General features: G+C 44.8%; 1 protein-coding gene across 1 annotated transcript in view; it reads right to left on the bottom strand.

The window, feature by feature from the left end:
* MINDY4B (MINDY family member 4B) overlaps positions 1-19,115 on the bottom strand; it is a 43,168-nt gene that overhangs the window by 23,553 nt on the left and 500 nt on the right. The window contains exons 3-7 of the mRNA XM_049867842.1: positions 17,271-17,438; positions 7,553-7,672; positions 5,914-6,005; positions 2,723-2,888; positions 2,096-2,161 (exon numbers count right to left, since the gene is read on the bottom strand). Coding sequence (XP_049723799.1) covers positions 2,096-2,161; positions 2,723-2,888; positions 5,914-6,005; positions 7,553-7,672; positions 17,271-17,438 — 612 coding nt within the window. The remainder of the gene's footprint in view (positions 1-2,095; positions 2,162-2,722; positions 2,889-5,913; positions 6,006-7,552; positions 7,673-17,270; positions 17,439-19,115) is intronic.

The following is a 19,115-nucleotide window of genomic DNA, read 5'->3' as shown; positions in this document are numbered from 1 at the left end:
TTACAGTGGGTATACCTGGATAATCCAGGATAATCTCCCTATTTTAAAGTTGGCTGATTAGCAACCTTAATTCCATTCCAACCTTAATTTACAGCCTTAATCCCTCTTTTCCATGTGTAAAAATGGTGTAAAGAAGACATCTGACCTCTTTGTCTAACTTCACAAGGGGGAAGGAGAATCAAGATCAACAGCCCAAGGCTGATTCCTACGAGGTGGACGTCAGACATCCTCTATCCTCCAAACTTTTTACCAATTCTGACACCAGCCGTCCCTCCCACCACACTCTCTACCTCTTTGCTGGGTTTGATAATTCACTGCGATGGCCACACAGAACTCACAGTCAATACTCATGATTATGGGGTTCATTAGGGAAGTGACAGGTTACAATTCAGCATCAGAAACAACTCAGGATATAGTTCTTCTATCAGGACAGGCTCTTCTCAGATATGCCTGCAGGCACACCTCTCTGGCCCCTTGGCCTATGCCCTGCTTGTCAAGTGTTACAAAGCTGTTTTAGCTCTGCCAGTAAGTGCCTGGAGGTACCCCACTCCACCAGAAAGGCTTGGCCTGAAGGTGCTCAGCTCTTTTGCTCTTGGGTCCGTAAGCCTAGCTCTGCAGCCAAGTGCCTGAGGGGACCCTACTCCACCAGGAAGCCTCCTACCTAAAGATGCTCAGCTCTTTTGCTCTGTAGGTTGGCACACCCACTGTAACTGCCTTGCTCTGTGAGCTGGAAAGCCCACCATGCTGTCTCCTGCCAACCTTCTGGTTCAGCTGCCTCTGCTGCTGCCATTTCTCTGCCACTGCTTCTTGTCATCTCTTGCTGTCTTTGGTGTTACAGCTCTCTCTCTGTCTCCTGGGTCTATGAGGTCTCAGCGCAGGGACCTTGGGTCCAGTGGATGCACTCCACTCCTAGCTTTTCTTTCTTGGTGGTAGTAGGCCCCCCTCTGGGATTGATTGTTCCTTTAAGCCTATTAGGATGGCAGAACTGACCAATCCTCTTGTTAGAGCTCCATACACCTTATTTGCATGGTACCACCCCCCAAGGGTGCCATGCATCTTATTTACCTTATTAGCAAGCTATCCAATCCTCTTGGTGGGCCATAAGCACCTCATTTGCTTGTCCCATCCAGTCATTTGGTGAGAGTTACAAAGACTGTGGCTAGAAGGGCCATATTAAGTAATTCACTGCACCACACCATGTAAGCTAATATATTCACAAGTTCTGGGAAGTAGGACATGAACATCTTTGGGAGACCATTCTACCTACCACATGGGTTAACAACAGACCTATGAGATGATAGGGGATGTAGGTCTAAGGTACATAGTTTAACCAAGATCAATAAATAGAATGTGGCTGAGAACTTATGCCCAAGGTTTCTGCCTCTATAGAACTTAGAAAAGAATGGAACAGTGAGTTTCACGAATCACATTCCTCTCGTGCAAGTCCATGGTTTAATGGTTACCCTGCTTATTGTCCTTGCTTTCTGGTTCCTCAGAAACCTGCTTTCATTCTCCCCCTTCCCAGAGAAGTCTTAACAACGTACCTTCTGTTTTCCACCATCACAGTGCCCCTGTTTTGTCCCCTCTCCACCTGCGATAGGGGTGGGGTGGGAGAATCATTGCAGGAGAGGACATTGTGTGGAAGGAAATGATAGAAGAGGTAAAATGGGACCACCTTTTTAAGACCAGAAGCCATTTACTTGGAGTCAATGCAGATGGTTGTTTTGGCAGCTAAGACGAGGGCGTTTGTTTTCTACCATTTTTGTTTTTTATTCATTAGATGAGGCAAGGCAGCTTTAACATTTTTCTCCCCCTCAAAAGAAATCCCAGTATAGGCCCCCTAAAGTATTATTCTCTGAGTTTGATTAGCCCAGGAAAAAGGGGCATTAGTGAGTGAGCCTTTGTGATCTGGGTCTCTTTCTAGGTTGTGGGGAGGGAGAGGCAGGCTTCTCTTTCTCTGGTTCCACCTTTCTTAGCCCTCAAAATGACCTGGTTTTCTTAACAAGCATCATTAGGAATACACTTTATAAAAGAAGGAAGATCCCTGTAAGATCAGTTGAGCATAAAGGGGTTATCTCAACACTTAAACACTTACACATTGTAAATGATCATAGATGAATTTCTCAGTGGCTTCTTTCTCTAGAAATTCAAACAGCTGGAGCTATAAATCAGGAATAAAAGATAGAAAATGAAAAGGAAGATGAAAGTCACATCTAAGAGATGTCAACCCACTGCTATTACCTCAAAGGGTTTTTTTGTTTCATTGCACAATCGAGTAGCTAAAAGTTTGACACATTATCTTACATAAGACCATATAAAACACACATGGCAAAATTGGGTGGCTGCTGGCACCATGACTTTTACATTCCTCAATTTTAAATCAATAAGCATTAAAACCACAAATAGATTTTTTTTTTTTCCTAGTAGAATTTAATTACCTTTAAGACAGTAGCTATGGAAATGCAGTTTATGACGGTTTCAGGAATGGGACATTCTTGATCATGGTAAATTCTGGAAGGAGAAATTCACAGCAAGGCTCTCCATTTTGAGTGCCTGGGTCACTTACAGCCCTGGGCACTTGCCTCTTTGAAAGGTGCCTTTGACCCCAGCCAGGCATTGTGGGAGCATCCCTGGGGCTCAGCTCCATTTCTGTCGCCAGTCTAGATGCGAGCTCAAGCATCACTGGCCACGTATCTGGCAGGACAGGCAGAAGTGCACTCACCCGCTCTGTGAAATCATCCCTGGAGTAGTCAGGAGTTGAGGCAACATAAGTGTCCTCAGTGATAAGACAGATGGTGGCCTTCTGAGCTGCTCCTGCAGCCCACAGGATGCCAGCGAGCACTGTGGCCAGGGCTTGCTCCTGCTCCCGCTTGCTTATTTCACGTAAACTATAATGCAGGGGGTGGGAGTATGAAGTCATTGGAATGAACAGTTTCCCACTCATGGGCAAGGGCCTCTGATTTGAGCCCTGGTGGTATAGTAGTAAAGAGCTTGGCTGCTAACCAAAAGGTTGGCAGTTCGAATCCACCAGCCGCTCCTTGGAAATCCTACGGAATCCACTCAATGGCAACTGTTTTTTTGTTTTTTTTTCCTGTATACAGGATGGGCCTATGTGGTTGCTTCATCAACCTACAATTGAAAAGCCACCAGAGGTCTTGTCCTTTCTACTGTTGCTGGAAGTGGAGTTGATATAGCAGTACATTGTTTTCCTTAGTGATTTCAGCCAATCCTGCCATCGAGTATGATTCCAACTCATAGCGACCTTACAGGACAAAGTAGAACTGCCCTGTAGGGTTTCCTAGGTGATAATCTTTATGGGAGCAGATCACCAGGTCTTTTCTCCCACACTGCCACTGGTGGGATTGAACCTCTGACCTTTCGGTTAAAGCTAAGAGCTTTAATCATTATGCCACCAGGGCTCCTCGCCTTCTAATCTGTAAGGAAATAAATTTGTTTGTTAAAGCCACCCACTTGTGGTATAGCAGTGCATAACTAAAACACCCCCAGTGAATCCCAACACTGTCCTCTCTTCTGAACTCCAGCAGGAGTCCATTCAAACTCTCTAGCCCAATAAAATAGACCTCTTCCAAACTCAGCCTCAAACAATTCCTCCAGTTTTATCTCCAATGTTTCCATTTTACATATTCTCTTCCCCAGATGGACCAGCCCGGTGAACATATTTTCCACATGCCCACCTCCGTACCTTTTCTCATGCATTTCTCTGCCTTGAATGTCCGCACCTGTCCTTCCCAACTGTTATAGATCGAATTGTGTCCCCCAAAAACGTGTATCAATTTGTCTAGGCCATGAGTCCCAGAATTGTGTGGTTGTCCTCCATTTTGTGATCTGATATGATTTTCCTATATGTTGTAAATCCTAACCTCTATGATATTACTGAGGCAGGATTAGAGGCAGTTATGTTAATGAGCCAGGACTTGATCTACAGGATTAGGTTGTATCTTGAATCAGTCTCTTTTGAGAGATAAAAGAATCAAATAGAGAGGAGAAGGCCTTCGTACCACCAAGAAAGCAGCGTTGGGAGCAGAGCTCGTTCTTTGGACCTGGGATCCCTGCACTGAGAAGCTCCTATATCAGGGGAAGATCAATGACAAGGACCTTCCCCCAGAACTGACAGAGAAAGCCTTCCCCTGGAGCTGGTGCCCTGAATTAAGAGTTCTAGTCTCCTAAACTGTGAGAGAATAAGCTTCTGTTTGATAAAGCCATCCACTTGTGGTATGTCTGTTACAGCAGCACTAGATGACTGAGACAGCCTGGAAAACCCTATGGCGCAGGTCTGCTCCGTTGCATGGGGTTGCTATGAGTTGGGGTTGTCTCGACGGCACACAACAACAACAAAGGCTTATTAAAGAACTAAGCAATGATTTATATAATCCATTCAGTTCTGTGGCAATACAGAAAAGAGTACCAAGGACCTTAATATGACAAAACTCTAGTACAAGGTAGAAAGATAGAGTGCTGTGAGAGTGCAGAGGAAGGACAGAGAACTTCTGACCGGGAGGATTCAGGAAGGCTCATGGGACGGTAGCATTTGGAACAGGTCTGTAATAGCTGTTACTCATTAACATTTACTTAATATTTACCACATGCCAGGTACTGTGTTCAATGCTTTACATTCAGGTAGCAAATGTTGTGTGCATTCCATCTAGACTTTGGGATCTCTTTTACTCAGTTGATGGGCACACCTCCCATCTGCTGCTAGTGGTACTTTCTCTGGAGAAATGGTGCCATCTTGCCCACAAGTGACTAGGAATTATGCCCCCTTTCTAAGGATGGCCCATAGCCAATGACTGACTGGGGTGGGAGGTACAAAATCCCCACCCCCTTATCTGAAGGTGGGGCCGACTCTACCGTACTTTTAATGCTCCCTCCAGAGCTCCCTGTGGGATCAGGCTGAGGCTGGTTGTGGCTGAAAACCACATCCTTACTTAGCTTCTTAAGGAGCCCTGGTGGCCCAGTGGTTAACAGCTTGGCTGCTAACACAAAGATCGGCAATTTGAACCCACCCAGCAGCTCTACAGGACAAAGACCTAGTGATCTGCTCCCATAAAGAGCACAGTCTGGAAAATTCCATGGGGCCATTCTACTCTGTCACATGGGGCCACTATGATTTGAAATTGACTCAACCCCGCACAACAACAAGACTTAAGTTCTTCTCCTTTGACATTTTGCTTCCCACTCCCCCCCTTACAGATTTTTCCTGAGGGCACTTCCTTAATAAATCATTTGCATAAGAATTCCCATCTGGGGCTCTCCTTCCAGGGAACTTACCAATTTGTGATCTTAAAGTGTACCCTACGTTTAGTTCCTGTTTTCGGTGATAACTTGTCCTGCCTGAGGGGAGATGTATGCCTTTTACTTCTTTACATCTCCTCTAATATCCCGCATGGAGCTTTGCAGATGATAGGGTTTGTTAACTTCTAAAGATAAAACAATTTGAACTGATTTTTTTTTTTTTTTTTGTCTTAATAAGCAACTACTAAACACTGTATTTTGTCAGCTGGGTTAAATAGAATTGATCCTTCATTTATCAGGTTTTCCATCACCCTGCTTTGTTCCTCTCTAGAATTGTCAGGTGGGGCTTCCCATCAAACTGTAGACAAGCAAGCCCACCTGAGACCTGGTGCTTCCTTAGACCTGACAGGGCGGTCTGCAGCAGAGCATAACACCTGCCAAGATTATTCCTGCAGCTGAACATTGAGGGTGACCCCAGGAGAGCCCTCCCCAGCCATGGAACTCATCCCCCTGCTAGAAATAGAGCCTGTCTTATGAGGCAGGTCCCCTGCCTGAAAAGGCTGAATTTTTCAGTTGTGATTATTTAGCACATAATTTTTTTTTTTTAAAGGTTCTAGTGAAATGGGTAACACGTTCAAGTACTTCTGACGGTTCTCTCACCTGTGAATGTTACCATCTTTGCCCTTCCTTGTAAACAACAAGTATTTGATGATGGATGCTTGTACAGCCATCTGAATGCCTCGGGCACCTCCCTGAAACAAAGAGGATAAATAGTGAGACGAGTGAAGATGGAAGCAGGGGTTTACAACTGTAGTGGAACTACTCGGAGCCAAAGTTGCAAAAAAGAACTCTTATAAATGGATGGCATTATCTATTCTTCTCTGCGGTCTTTTCCCTCCTGGTATAATGACATACCCCAGGCTAAGTCAAGCGTGTGGATGTGGTACAGGTGTGTACCATCCCTTTCTTTGGGTCATGGCTGGGCTAGAATCTGCAATGACTAGTTTTTTGTGGAGTTCTGTAGACTGGGGATACATGTCCTCCTTTATTCTACTTAAGGAGCCCTGGTGGCACAGTGTTTAAGCACTCAGCTGCTAACTGAAAGGACAATGGTTCAAACCCACCAGTGGCTATGTGGGTGAAAAGACCTGGCAACCTACTCCCAGAAAAATTACAGCCTAAAAAACCCTATGGGGTAAGTTCTACTCCATCATAGAGGGTTGCTATGAGTTGGAATTGATTCAAAGGCACACAACAACAACATTCTACCTTAGGAGTACCTGGGTGGTGCAAACGTTTAACATACTTGTCTGCTGACCAAAAGGATGGAGGTTCAAGTGCACCCAGAGGCACCTCAGAAGAATGCCCTGACAACGTACTTGTGATCACTCAGACACTGAAAACTTACGGAGCACAGTTCTCCTCTGACACACATGGGATCACCATGAGTCGGAGTTGGCTCTATGACAACTGGTAAATCCTACCTTCACTATGCCCCTGCTTCATAACAAATGTTTAGGTTGTAGGAGATAAGGGGGAAACCCTGGTGGTGTAGTGGTTAGAGCTATGGCTGTTAACCAAAAGATCGGAAGTTCGAATCCACCAGGCACTCCTCGGAAACACCACGGGGCAGTTCTACTCTGTCTAATACGGTCACTATGAGTTGGAATCAACTTGATAGCAATGGGTTTGGTTTGGCTTGGTTTTTCTGGTGGCACAGTGGTTAAAGCGCTTGGCTGTTAACCAAAAGGTCAACCGTTTGAACCCATCAGCTGCTCCATGGGAGAAAAAGGTGGCAGCCTGCTCCCGTAAAGATTTACAGCCTAGGAAACCCTATGGGGCAGCTCTACTCTGTCCTACAGGGTTGCTATGAGTTGGAATGGACTCAACAGCAATGTGTTCAGTTTTTGGTGTAGGGGGTAAAGAACTAGTTAGCTAGCCCTTGAAATTTAGGCGTTGCCTGGTGGTCGATGGCATGAATTACTGTGATTTTAAAAAGCCAGAAAAAAAGTTTCTAGATCTCCTCTTGCCTCCTATACCCTCCGCCGTGCCTAAGACTTGGACAGAAGAGACAGGCAAACTAGAATTTGAAAACAGGGATGTGGAGACTTGTTACAACGCAGACAGGATGTTAGAATTTCCAACAGTCTGTTACAATTTAAGGTTAATTTTAGATTATAAGTGTGTTTCTACATATGATTATAATGAAAACATACATTCATATGGATGAGGAAGGAAAGGAAGCCTGAGTAGGGAACACGGGGAGTAGGATTTAAAAAAGTCATCAGCTGGCTATTACCTTTCCCACTTCCAAAGCAAAAGCCAGGTCAGAAAAAGGTTCACGGAACTTGAAATAGGCCTTTTTCCAATCATAACTGAAGATATGGGCAGTATTTCCAAAGAGGCTCTGTCGCAACTTCTGAAAAGAGGGGAAATAGATGATTCGATCAAAGATAACTCCTCTCAGACATCCTTCTCATCAGACCAGCCTTAAGCAAGATGGAGGAACCGTAGAGGTAGGTGGGTCTTTGTCCTCTTTCTACATTCAGGTTCACACTTCCTTCTCGTATTTTAATTATAAAAAGTCCTGTGCAAAAGAGTCATGTCAGGTTCAGTTACGAAATTTTCTTCTGAAGGCCCAGTGTGTAATCCTACAGCGTAGCGTCCTCTAGAGCGTTTTGTCCCTTGTGACTTACCGTCCATTGCCAGCCATCTTCCCTTCACCTCCTTGTAGTCTGTCGTGGGCTGTGCTCTGTCCCGGTGCCCCTCCCTCGTCCTTATTCCGATGACTTCCTAACTCCTGCTGCCCCCATCTGTGGGCCTTTCTCTCTCTCCCTCCAGAAAAGGGGACCAGACAGAACCCAATGTTTCTAGCCTGTGTGCAGTAGTGATTTATATATTAAACCAGCATTATCTCTTCTCTTGCTCTAGGATCTTTGAGGTTCTCCTGGATACTGCACAGAATGTTGAAATTGGAGAGGATCTTTAGGGCTTCGCTCAAAAAATATGAGCAAATTTTTTGTACGTCTTTATAAACTAAAAACATGAAAACAAAAGGGGGGATCCATTCATAATCAAGGCCCTTTGTGGAATATAGATATGTCAATAGGCTAACACCCTACGACTATGTATAAGACAATATATGACAGCCCATAAGACAAGGACAAAGTACCATGAGAGAACAGAAGAAGGGGAGGGAACTTCTGATCAAAATACTTAGGAAGGCTTCATGGAAGAGGCAGCATTCGAGCTGGGTAAATGGCAGTCAGCATTTATTGAGCATTTTCTATGTACCAGACACTGGGCTAAGTGTTTTACGTTCAGAGTGTTGTTGTTAGTTGCTGTCCAGTTGATCCCGACTGATGGCCACCCCATGTGTGCAGAGTAGAATGGCTCCATAGGGTTTCCAAACTGTGACCTTTTAGAAGCAGATCACCAGGACTGTCTTCCAAAGTACCTCTGGGTGTGTTTGAAATGCCAACATTTCAGCTAGTAGTTGAGTGCTTAACTGTTTGTGCCACCCAGGGCTCCACATTCAAGGAAAACTCTGCTAATATCCTTCTTTTACAGATAAGGGAACTGAGGCACAGAGAGGTTAAGGTACTTTCCTCAGGTCACACAGCTAGTAGAAACGGAGCTGGTGGAATTCGCACCCACTCCTCTAACACTGCAGCGGTACTTTCCCGCCTTTCACCCTGTATGCCCCACCTTTATGATTCCTGCCATATTCATGTGCCGATTATCACTTAATAGTATTCATTAGCTTGGGTCATTTTTTTATTTAAAAAAAAAAAAAAAACCCACTGCCATCCAGTTGATCCCAACTCATAGCAACCCTATCAACAGAGCAGAACTGCCCAGGGTTTCCTAGGCTCTAATCTTTACGGAAGGCGACTGCCAAGTCTTTTTCCCTCAGAGCGGCTAGTGTGTTGAAGCCACCGACCTTTTGGTTAGCAAAGCCGAGCTCTTTAAGCCGAGCTCTTTAATCACTGCACCACCAGGGCTCATTTTTTTGTTTTTTTTTAAATAACTTAGGGAGCATTTATTTTCAAAAGAACAGTTTATATCATTTCCTTAAATGGGAATCCAAACCACTTTCTGTAAGTGATAAAATATAATGAAAATAAAACGTTACAGTATTACAGCTAGAGACTTCCCTGTGATGGCTCTGCCTGAGGCCTGCACTCTGATTAAAAAAGGAGGTTAAGAAAACCAAACCTGTTGCCATCGGGTCCATTCCAACTCATAGTGAACCTGGAGGACAGAGTAGAACTGCCCCGTAGTGTTTCCCAGGAGCACCTGGTGGATTCGAACTGTTGACCTTCTGGTTAGCAGCTGAGCTCTTAACCACTGCACCACCAGGGCTCCAAAAAAGGAGATAGGAAGTGTTAAAGAGATGTGAACAGGTACTTCTTCTGGCCTTATTAGAGGGATTGCCTGCCAGAGAGGAGAAGGGGTTAACTTTCTCATTAGGCTACTCAGTGTTACACAATATGTTTCTCAATGCCACATGCCCAAAGCACTCCACGTTCCATAGAGGCTACCTTCACACACTGAGGCACACCACACAAGAGAGAAAGATCTGCAAGCACACATACTCTAAGTACCCAGTGTCCAAGGACAAAGGAGTAGTTCGGCATGATTGGAATACTCTGTGTGTGTGGTGTGTGGTGTGTGTGTGTGTGTGTGTGTGTGGTGTGTGTGTGTGTGGTGTGTGTGTGTGGTGTGTGTGGTGTGTGTGTGTGTGGTGTGTGTGTGGGGTGTGTGTGTGTGTGGTGTGTGTGTGTGTGTGGGGTGTGTGTGTGTATGGTGTGTGTGTGTGTGTGTGTGTGTGTGTGTGTGTGTTTGGACTCCGAGTCAGGCAGAGGGGAAGCTGAGGCTGGAGAATGACCAGTTACCAGTTGCTGTCAAGTGGACGCTGACTCACGGTGGCCTCATGTGCCCCATAGGGTTTTCACTGGCTGGTTTTTGGAAGTAGATCACCAAGACTTCCTTCCAAGGTACCTCTGGGTGGACTCGAACCTTCAACCTTTCAGTTAGCAGCTGAGCGCATTAACCATTTGTACGTAGCTTGGGTCTAATCCTGGAGGGCATTGTGTACCATATTCAGACATTTAGAGCCAGTTTAAGAGTGTGAACAAATGGAGCATGGGGCCAATCGGGGAGATACCTCTTCCCAGGTCTGCATCCATGACAAGGAGACGCAGCAGGCCCCTGAGAGCAGGCCCTGATGGTTCTTAAAGAGGAAGGACACAGGCGGAGCATGCATCTGGAATGGCCTTCCCCAAAGCACGTCAGCCAGCACCTGCTTCCTTGGCTAGAGTTTATTTTCTGGCCTTCTCTGCTCTCGCCTTCAAAAGAGAAGGTTTTCTCTGCAGAGAAATAGGGGCCGGTGACTTTCAATGTGAACAAGGGCCCAGAAATGCACTCAGGGGGAAAGTATTCCTACAGTGTCCTAGGGTGGACACAACGTGCTCTCCTGGTCACAGACAAGGAGGGGGAGCTGGCAAGCACCAAGGCAGCTCCTGGAAGACCCAGACTTGAGGTGTACGATGGCCAAAGGGGGCCCCCAACCCAGCATATCCCCACGAGAGACATAGAGAACGAATGGAAAGTATCTCCCTCAACCAAGGCTGCACAGCAGAGAAAAAAGATGGCTACTTGGACTTGAGGACTGAGAAACCCCAGTTTGGTTACCTACTGAACGGGTGACCCTGGAAACAAATTGTCTGACTTCTTTATGTGCTTATCCAGAAATGGGGACAACCTCTGCCAGTCCACGTCTCAGATATCATCAAGGAGACAAAGTATGGAAAAGGCATTGAGACCCGTAAGTGCTGATCAAATGTAAAGTATTAGCACCTCTGTAAAAACACAGCCTGTCTGCATTGGAACGCGTTGTTGTGTGCAAGAAAGTCCTGGCACAGAAGGAAAAGGATCAGAGACTGGCAGGACGAAGGGAGGAGAAGCCGTTGTGTAATGTGAGAAATTAGGACCATCGAGACTAAGAAAGTTTAGAATTCAGATTCGGTTGAAATAAATTCTGCAAGCCGAGCCAAATTCCTGCCTGTGCTGCCTGTTGCCACCTCTAGCTTAGACAGCGTCACCCTCCAAAGGCATATCAGCGCTGACCTCTGATTCTAGAATTTTAGGAATCAGGAGGGCATTTGAGATCTTACCAGGCGTGGAAATCATACTGTATAGGATTCTTTTGATAGGATTTGGAAACCCTGGCCATGTCCTGGGGGAGCCTGGGAAATAGATGGACTGCAGGCCTCTCAGGCCAGGCCCCATCGGCCAGGGTGACAAACAGATGACTCATCTTCTCTGTGTGACATCGACTTTTATATCATGTAGGAGATGGAGTTTATAACAAGATTAACCTGACACATATTTAATGCCATGCAGTGTGGTGGTGCTGGATGGTAACTAGACGTGAATGGCAAATGGTTCTAATAATGATTGTAATAGCTGTTATTATTTAACACAACCACGCGTGGTTTGTGGTTTTTATTTCACTTTGTTACCTTTCACGTGTTTGTAAGGAATGCCTATTTTTCATGGCATTAACTTCCATTTGATGATGATGATGATGATGATGATGGTAACAGTGATCATAGTCATTACACACATACACACACATACACAGAGTGAAAGTCAGAGGCCCCAGGTCATTCTTCCCAGTAGCCTTAGGTTTCTAACCCCGACCCCTTGTACCTTGTCCCTGGGCTCAGAGATTCCCTTGACCACTTGTCCCTGTCTAGGCCTCCCCAATCCTTTCTCCACCCAACTGGAAGGAGAATAACCATCTTTGAAGCCTCTTCTCTAAATCCTTTCTAGCCTTATAAACTACCGGACCATCATGGAATCAGAGATTTTAGAATTAATGAGCCTGGAGGGAACATTTATATCCTAGACCATCAAATAGATTGGTAGACTCTTGGTTTTCCCATGTTCACCATTGATTTGTCCACGTCTGGCATTTTTTTTTTTTTTTTTTTTTGGCATAGTGCCTGAGTACAGCACTCACAATGAGTATTTGTTGAATCAGAAAATCTAGTTCTGCCCTTTCGTTCTACAATTAGAGGATCTGGAGCCCAGAGCAGTTAAGTGGCATGCCCAAGACTACATGTCTATTAAGTGGCATTGCCAGGACTCAAATGCAAGCCTTTCAACTTGTGCCAGCCACGGTCCCAGCAGGGAACAGATGGCCCTCTCCAATCAGGATGATTCATTTAAGGAAAGCTGAATACAGGTACTATGTATAAAGATGTGGGCTGGATGTAGGAAACCACAATGGCTAATGCAGTGTCCCAGGACTCGCAACAGTGAGGAGCCTTTAGGGTTCCTAGACCAGAAGGGTCAGAGGAGGATGGTTACCAGAACCACAAAGGAGAGCATCCTGGTGCAAGGCTACCTTGAGAGGAGCTGTAACTTCAGATACAGGAGACCATAAACAACCCAACTTCATTCCCTCCGTCCCTCCAGCCTCCCTCCAGGGCTCCATGCTGGGCCAGACTTCTGGGCAGACAGCTGGGTGGAGAAGGATGGAGCGTGGATTTGGGTAGGGCCAACAGGAGACATCCACTACCCCATACTGAGACACCTCTCTAGAGATGGTCCACAGACGCTGTGAATCAGTTAATTAAGCCACCATCTATTGAGGCCCATCTATGAGCCAGACCTTATGCTGGGGGCACCAGGCTGTGCCTCTTGCTCCCAAAAAGCCACCCCATGCCTATTATCCTGCTCCTAGAGCTTTGTTCCTTGGGGAGCTCAAAGTTGGCCTCCCAGTATTTCATTTTTGATATTATACCACTGGATGGTATGCAGATACACCAAGTATTTGCTTCTTGGCTGCTGAGAAGAGGCTACAGGGATTCATCCACGCTGAGTCCAGGAGAAGGGCCTGGGACTGGAGGAGGGTAGATAACTTTCACTGGAGAGAAAAAAAGGCAACTGGATGGGGCTAGTGGGAGGGCCCAGAACAAATGCTCACCTCCTCTACAGCCTCCGCCACAGTTCATTACACCGAACACACTAGCAAATGTCAGGTTGCGGGAAGAGATGCTGCAGTGCTGGCACTAGGTCAGGACAAGCTGAGAAACAGGAGATCTGGGGGAAAGGAAGGCACATGGGTGCTTTACCACCTCACACACCCAGCTTTCTCAGCAGATTCCCAGGAAAGAGAGAGTATGCACCAACATTAAGAAATGCCATGTATTCCTACACCAAAGAGAGAAAGGAGAAGACAACAACCAAGCAACAATAAAGGGCATTCTCAAGTGAATATTAGTATTCCGTCAGCTCTGATCGTTTGCCAGGCTACTGCGCTTGCCGGAACGTCGATTCCAATCGGTCAAGCTTCCAGACCGCCGCCCCGGAACGTGCTTATTCAGAATCCCCAAGGCTTGCCGTCTTTAAATCCCAGGGTGCGTTTAATTAATGCTACTGCTATTTAAAGGAATGTTATCGTCTGGCCTACATAATGGGAATAAATCCAAATTCATTTTTTTTCTTTTTCTTAAAAAAAAAAAAAATCAATTATCTCTACTTCTGGGACTTCCTTAACACTCCGTCAACCCCGTTTCAGGCTGCAGTGGTCTGGTTCTTTTGTCTCCAGGCTTTTCCAAAGGGAGAGAATTACCTTGGAAAAGTCACCCGGGAGGTCTCCAATTGCATCACATTTGTGTTTGTAGATAAGTCAGGGAATTCAGACCCAGACTCTTCTGCCTCCACCAGAGAGAAAGAGACTGGACGACTTTGGAAATGTCTGTGAATGCTTTCTCTATACTTTGTCTTGAAGCTATGCTGTGAAAAGACTCCCTCTCATCCAAGTGTCTCTCTGTCCCACCTGCAACGGGTGACCACTGTTATGTCTTAGGAAACCTTCTGGAATTTTTATATGTATACTGGCAAATGCCAACATGGAATCATAGTTTTCTTTTTTCCACACAAAAGGTAGTGTATTATTCAGATAGGTATACATTGTAAAATGACATTCTCCCTTGAAATTCATTACCAAAAACCAATCAAACCCATTACCATCGAGTCGATTGGGACTCATAGCAACCCTACATGACAGAGTAGAACTGCCCCATAGAGTTTCCAAGGAGTGCCTGGTGGATTTGAACTGCCAACCTTTTGGTTAGCAGCTGTAGCTCTTAACCACTGTGCCACCAGGGTTTCCGAAATTTATTACAGAGGCCAATATCTCATTATTAAAGATGGTTCACTAAAATCATTATTTTGTCGAGTGAAATACAGAGAGTTGCTCTAACTCCTGCTTCTATACCATAATGTGGATAGCATAACCACTGAATACTGAGGACCCAATAGGATTACGCGTTACTGTCTTCATTGCTTAAAGCAGAAGGATTAACTAGGTAGAGAAGGCACTCTGAGGCCAATGAGCAAAGTGCAGGGTCTCGTGAGAGCTCTGCCAACCTGCCATGAGTAGGAAATGACTCAATGGCAACTAACAACAAGAAGTCCCTATACCTGGAGTCCCTAAGTGGTGCAAAGTTAACGCGCAGGGCTGCTAAATGAAAGGTTGGAGGTTCAAGCCTACCCGAGGGCCTCAAACTGGCTCAGCCATGGCTGATGAAGCAGAACGAGAACTGACCTGAGCTGTTACAATTTGGGTGATCTGGAACAATAGCCAGAACAGAAAATATTATAGGTCAAAGCCCTGGAATGGGAGACTTGGAAGAGATGTAGTGAGCCCTTTCAGGAGCCTGATGCATGACATTGGATTATTGGCAGGACTGTGGACAGCGACACACATTCAAAGCAGTATGTTTGGCCACCATCTCTGAGCGGGGCACTGCTGTTTCCAACTCTGCTTAAAATCTGATGGGGAAAGAGATTTGGTTGCTATGCAATGCTTACTCTGCCCTTGCTTTCTAAGAGGGAGAGTAAATTTCAGCAGGGCTTAGACCTCTAATTTTCTCATTCCAGATCACCCAAATTTTAGAAATTCGTGTCTGTTCTGGTTTTGCTTCCTCAACCATGACTGAACCAAGAGGAACCAGTTTGAAGCCCTCGTCTACCAAGAGGCACCTTGGAAGAAAAGCCTGGCCATCTACTCCTGAAAAACCGGCCATTGAAAGACCGTAAGGAGCACAGTTCTCCTCTGACACACGTGGGGTCACCATGAGTCGCAATCAACTTGCCAGCAACTGATACTGGTATTGGTAGTCCCTATATCTGGTTATATCCTGTCTGAGGAGCTTAAGGAAAGTTTACATTGAAGTTGGAAATATTGCAGTCAGACCTAGCCCTGCCTTTCTGCTCAAAAACCAGATGTAGATGTTGCGTGAAGGTTTTGTGTGGGTTCCAGGAAGGGATTTCACTCCACACACTCCTCTCAGTAAAGGCGTTGTGTGCACTGCGCAAACTACGAAACTTTATATGCATGGTAGCTCTGACTGCAGAGCAAATGTGAGTCTTTGCCCAGATAACTAGGGTGGCCCTGGGTTGTTTGTGCTAACACGCCTCAGTGTGTGTCAGCATGTCCTCAGAACAGGAGTGACCTCTTCCAACTCTCTCTTGTAGGATCCCAAAGAGAGGTCTCTGCCTGATGTTCTAGAATGTAGGTGGGGTGGGAGGGTTGGGGTGTGTTACAGATTCAGTTGTACGCCCACCCCCAAAATGTGTGTCAACTTGGCTAGGCCATGATTCCCAGTATTGTGTGGTTGCCCACCATTTTGTGATCTGATGTGATTATCCTATGTGTTATAAATCCTAACTTTTACGTTGTTAATGAGGTAGGATAAGAGGCAGGACACACTTTACAGGATTACATTTCATCTTGAGTCAATCTCTTCTGAGATATGAAAGAGAGAATCAAGTGGAGAGGAGAGGGACCTCCTACGGCCAAGAATGAAGAACCAGGAGGGGTGCACGTCCTTTGGACCTAGGGTCGCTACGCTGAGAAACTCCTCAGCCTGGGAAGATTAGTGACAAGCACCTTCCTCTAGAGCTGACACAGAGAGAGAAAGCCTTCCCCTGGAGGTGGCACTCTGAATTCTGGCTCCCAGCGTTCTGGACTGTGAGAGAAGTAATTTCTCTTTGTTAAAGCCATTCACTTGTGATATTTCTATTATAGCAGCGCTAGATAACTAAGACAGGATGGATGTGGCCAACTTGTCTTGAGATGCCCTGGGTCTCAATATGATTTAAAATCCAACTGGTGAAATCTCTCACCATAGCTGTTACTGTTGCCTCAGCTTGACCCGTGCCTCAGCTTCCCCAGTTGCCAATCATGCCTTTTTCACCATGATAGCTGGTCCTTTGGACATTTGCCAAGGCATCTATCTCCAGCCTTGGCCTATTTAATGCAATGAGGAGCACCTAGTTTTGCCTCCTGGCTGGGTTTCTGCCTCAGTCCTTTGTCCCCGCCCTGGTCAAGTCTTAAGGTGGAGCCAATGGTCCCTGGAACCAACAGTTTCCAGATCCACTTGGATCCTCAGCCGTCGGGTTCTCTTCAAATCTGTGCATTAGCTGGCAACCCCAGAAAACATTTCCTACTTAGAGTCAACTCCTTGTCCTGGGACTGGGGCTGGCACAGGTCTCCCAGCTACACCACTGGCACATGGCATTTGCTTGCTCCCTCCTTCCTTCACATGGGCTGGGTCCTTTCTTCCACATCAACGTTGTTTTATGCATTTGCAGCCCTCTGCAGTCTGCCTCTTAAAAGGTCTGTCCTATCCTACTTTACATAGTGAATTATTTGAATTTTTAATTCGCCCAGTCCCTCAATTTTAACTGTCAAATCCAAGAACCGAGTAAACAGAGACTCCTTGAGTTTAGGAGGGAAAGACTGTAACATCACTAGTGTCCTTGAAAAATACCATAAATAAGTCATTTGAATTCTATTCTCTTTTTACCAGTAACAACCATCCAGAGTCTTATCTTCAATAATACTCTCACATGACAGCAGATAAGATTCCCCAACCTTGTTGTTTTGGGAAGATTATGTTTCGTTTCATGTTTAATTGACAAGCTATACTTACCATGACCATTGCTAGGGAGATAGGCACGCCATTCAATTTTGAAGAGATGATAGAGGGGTTGGGAATAGAACAAAGGCTATTTGATGGCAAATGTCCTTGTCCTTTGGGATGAAGTATTCCTGTTACATCTTCAGTTTCATCAGCAGGTAGGTGGTTGCCTTCATGATTCTGTGCAAAATTTTGCCCCCAAAAACAAAGCATACAGAGCTGGTAATGATCTTTTTTTTCTCCTTTTCTCTTTCTCTGAAATACCAGTATTCAGAAAATGTTGTCTCCTTTTTAAAGATGTCTGAAAACTGTGATAAATAACAATGAAAGAGGGGGGAAATCTCTGGGTCTGTGTCAAAGGGGGCCTCTCATAAGTTTTCTATGACTTGCAGAGGTTAAATGTAACTATGGAAACATAATTAGTGCTATCAAGACCTTGACTTGAAATTACATTCAGAGAATGTAAATGTCACTATCTCTTTGTTTTGAGAAGACAACATTTTATGAACACTGAGTGAACCTTTCCAGGCTCTATGAGGTCTTTCTCGTTATGTTGTTAACCGGCCAATAAACCAAGTCAGATTATCTCCTTTTAATTCTTTCAAATTCCCGTTCCCCACTGAGTATAATAATATTCTTCCTCAAAAAAAAAAAAAAAAGAAATCCCCACCTTTCGAAAATCTATTTTAACTTTTCTTGACTGATTCTTACAGCATTTGAATGTAGCTGAGTGTCCGCTCTTCTTCCGATTTATTTAACCTCTATCCTAATGTGGTTTTGGACCCTAATGTCATGAAACAAACCTGCTCTATCGGTAGCTGAAACAGGAAGGAAATTGCCTTCTTTTTCCGGATTGCTGGAGGTGAAGGTGCTTTCTTATCTCTGAAACACAGCATCCGAATCACAGACTACTACTCATGGAATAAGACACATTTTGCAAATCAAATGGGAAGTTTTTACATTTGTGGCAATGGGTCTCTCCCCCACCTTATGTAAAGCATAACTTGGTATTTATTTATTTTTTGCCTTTCAAAGATTGTTTTATCTTTTGAATGTTCTATCCCCCAAATGACAGCTATCTCCATTCAATAATCCCAAGACTAAAATAGCACCATTATCTCCCTGATGCTTATTTAGACTATGGTTAACAGAGTTTAAGCACAAATAAGACTTTTGATCACGGGTTACTTGGAACAGGATGCTTTGGTGTTATGGTATTAATAATTTGAGCTTTTGATCATATCATATACTAAAAAAAAAAAAACACCATTGCTCTCAAGTCAATTCCAACTCCTGGCGACCTTACACAACAGAGTAGAACTGCCCCATAGGGTTTCCAAGGAGCAGCTGGTAGATTTGAACTGCTGACCTTCTAGTTATAACATGCTAGTGCCAGGAAAATCCCTCTTAATATTTTGTGTTGTGCTTGTTCAGTGGCTGAACTAACAGCTCAAATACAAAGTCCATTATTGCCTAAATTTTCCAAGGTAGAGTCAGACATCTTTCATCTTATATTGTACAACACATTAAAAAAATTTTTTTAATTGGGGTTCAGTCATCTTTCCCTTATTTTTTGAAAATGGTAAAGGAAAACTTTTTTTTTTTTTTCCAGAAGCTGAATAAGGACGGTAACTATTTTCAAAACTACCTCTCCTCAGAACATGGGAGCACTTGGCTGTCAGAACCTAGTGTTATTTCACAAATGTAGGCACTCTAGAGTCTAATATTACTTTTTTTCTAAAATAATAAACATATGGTGCTCTTAATGATGAAAACTAGCTCTCAAAAGCAGGAAGAGGGTTTTACAAAAAAGAAAGCACAAGAAAGGATCCTCAGAAGAGGTTTTCTAGTTGCATG

This window comes from Elephas maximus, chromosome 23 (genome assembly GCF_024166365.1).
Source record: "Elephas maximus indicus isolate mEleMax1 chromosome 23, mEleMax1 primary haplotype, whole genome shotgun sequence".
NCBI classification, from domain to species: domain Eukaryota; kingdom Metazoa; phylum Chordata; class Mammalia; order Proboscidea; family Elephantidae; genus Elephas; species Elephas maximus.
The sequence above is the reverse complement of the archived record's forward strand: the minus strand, read 5'-3'. Positions and strand labels throughout refer to the sequence as shown.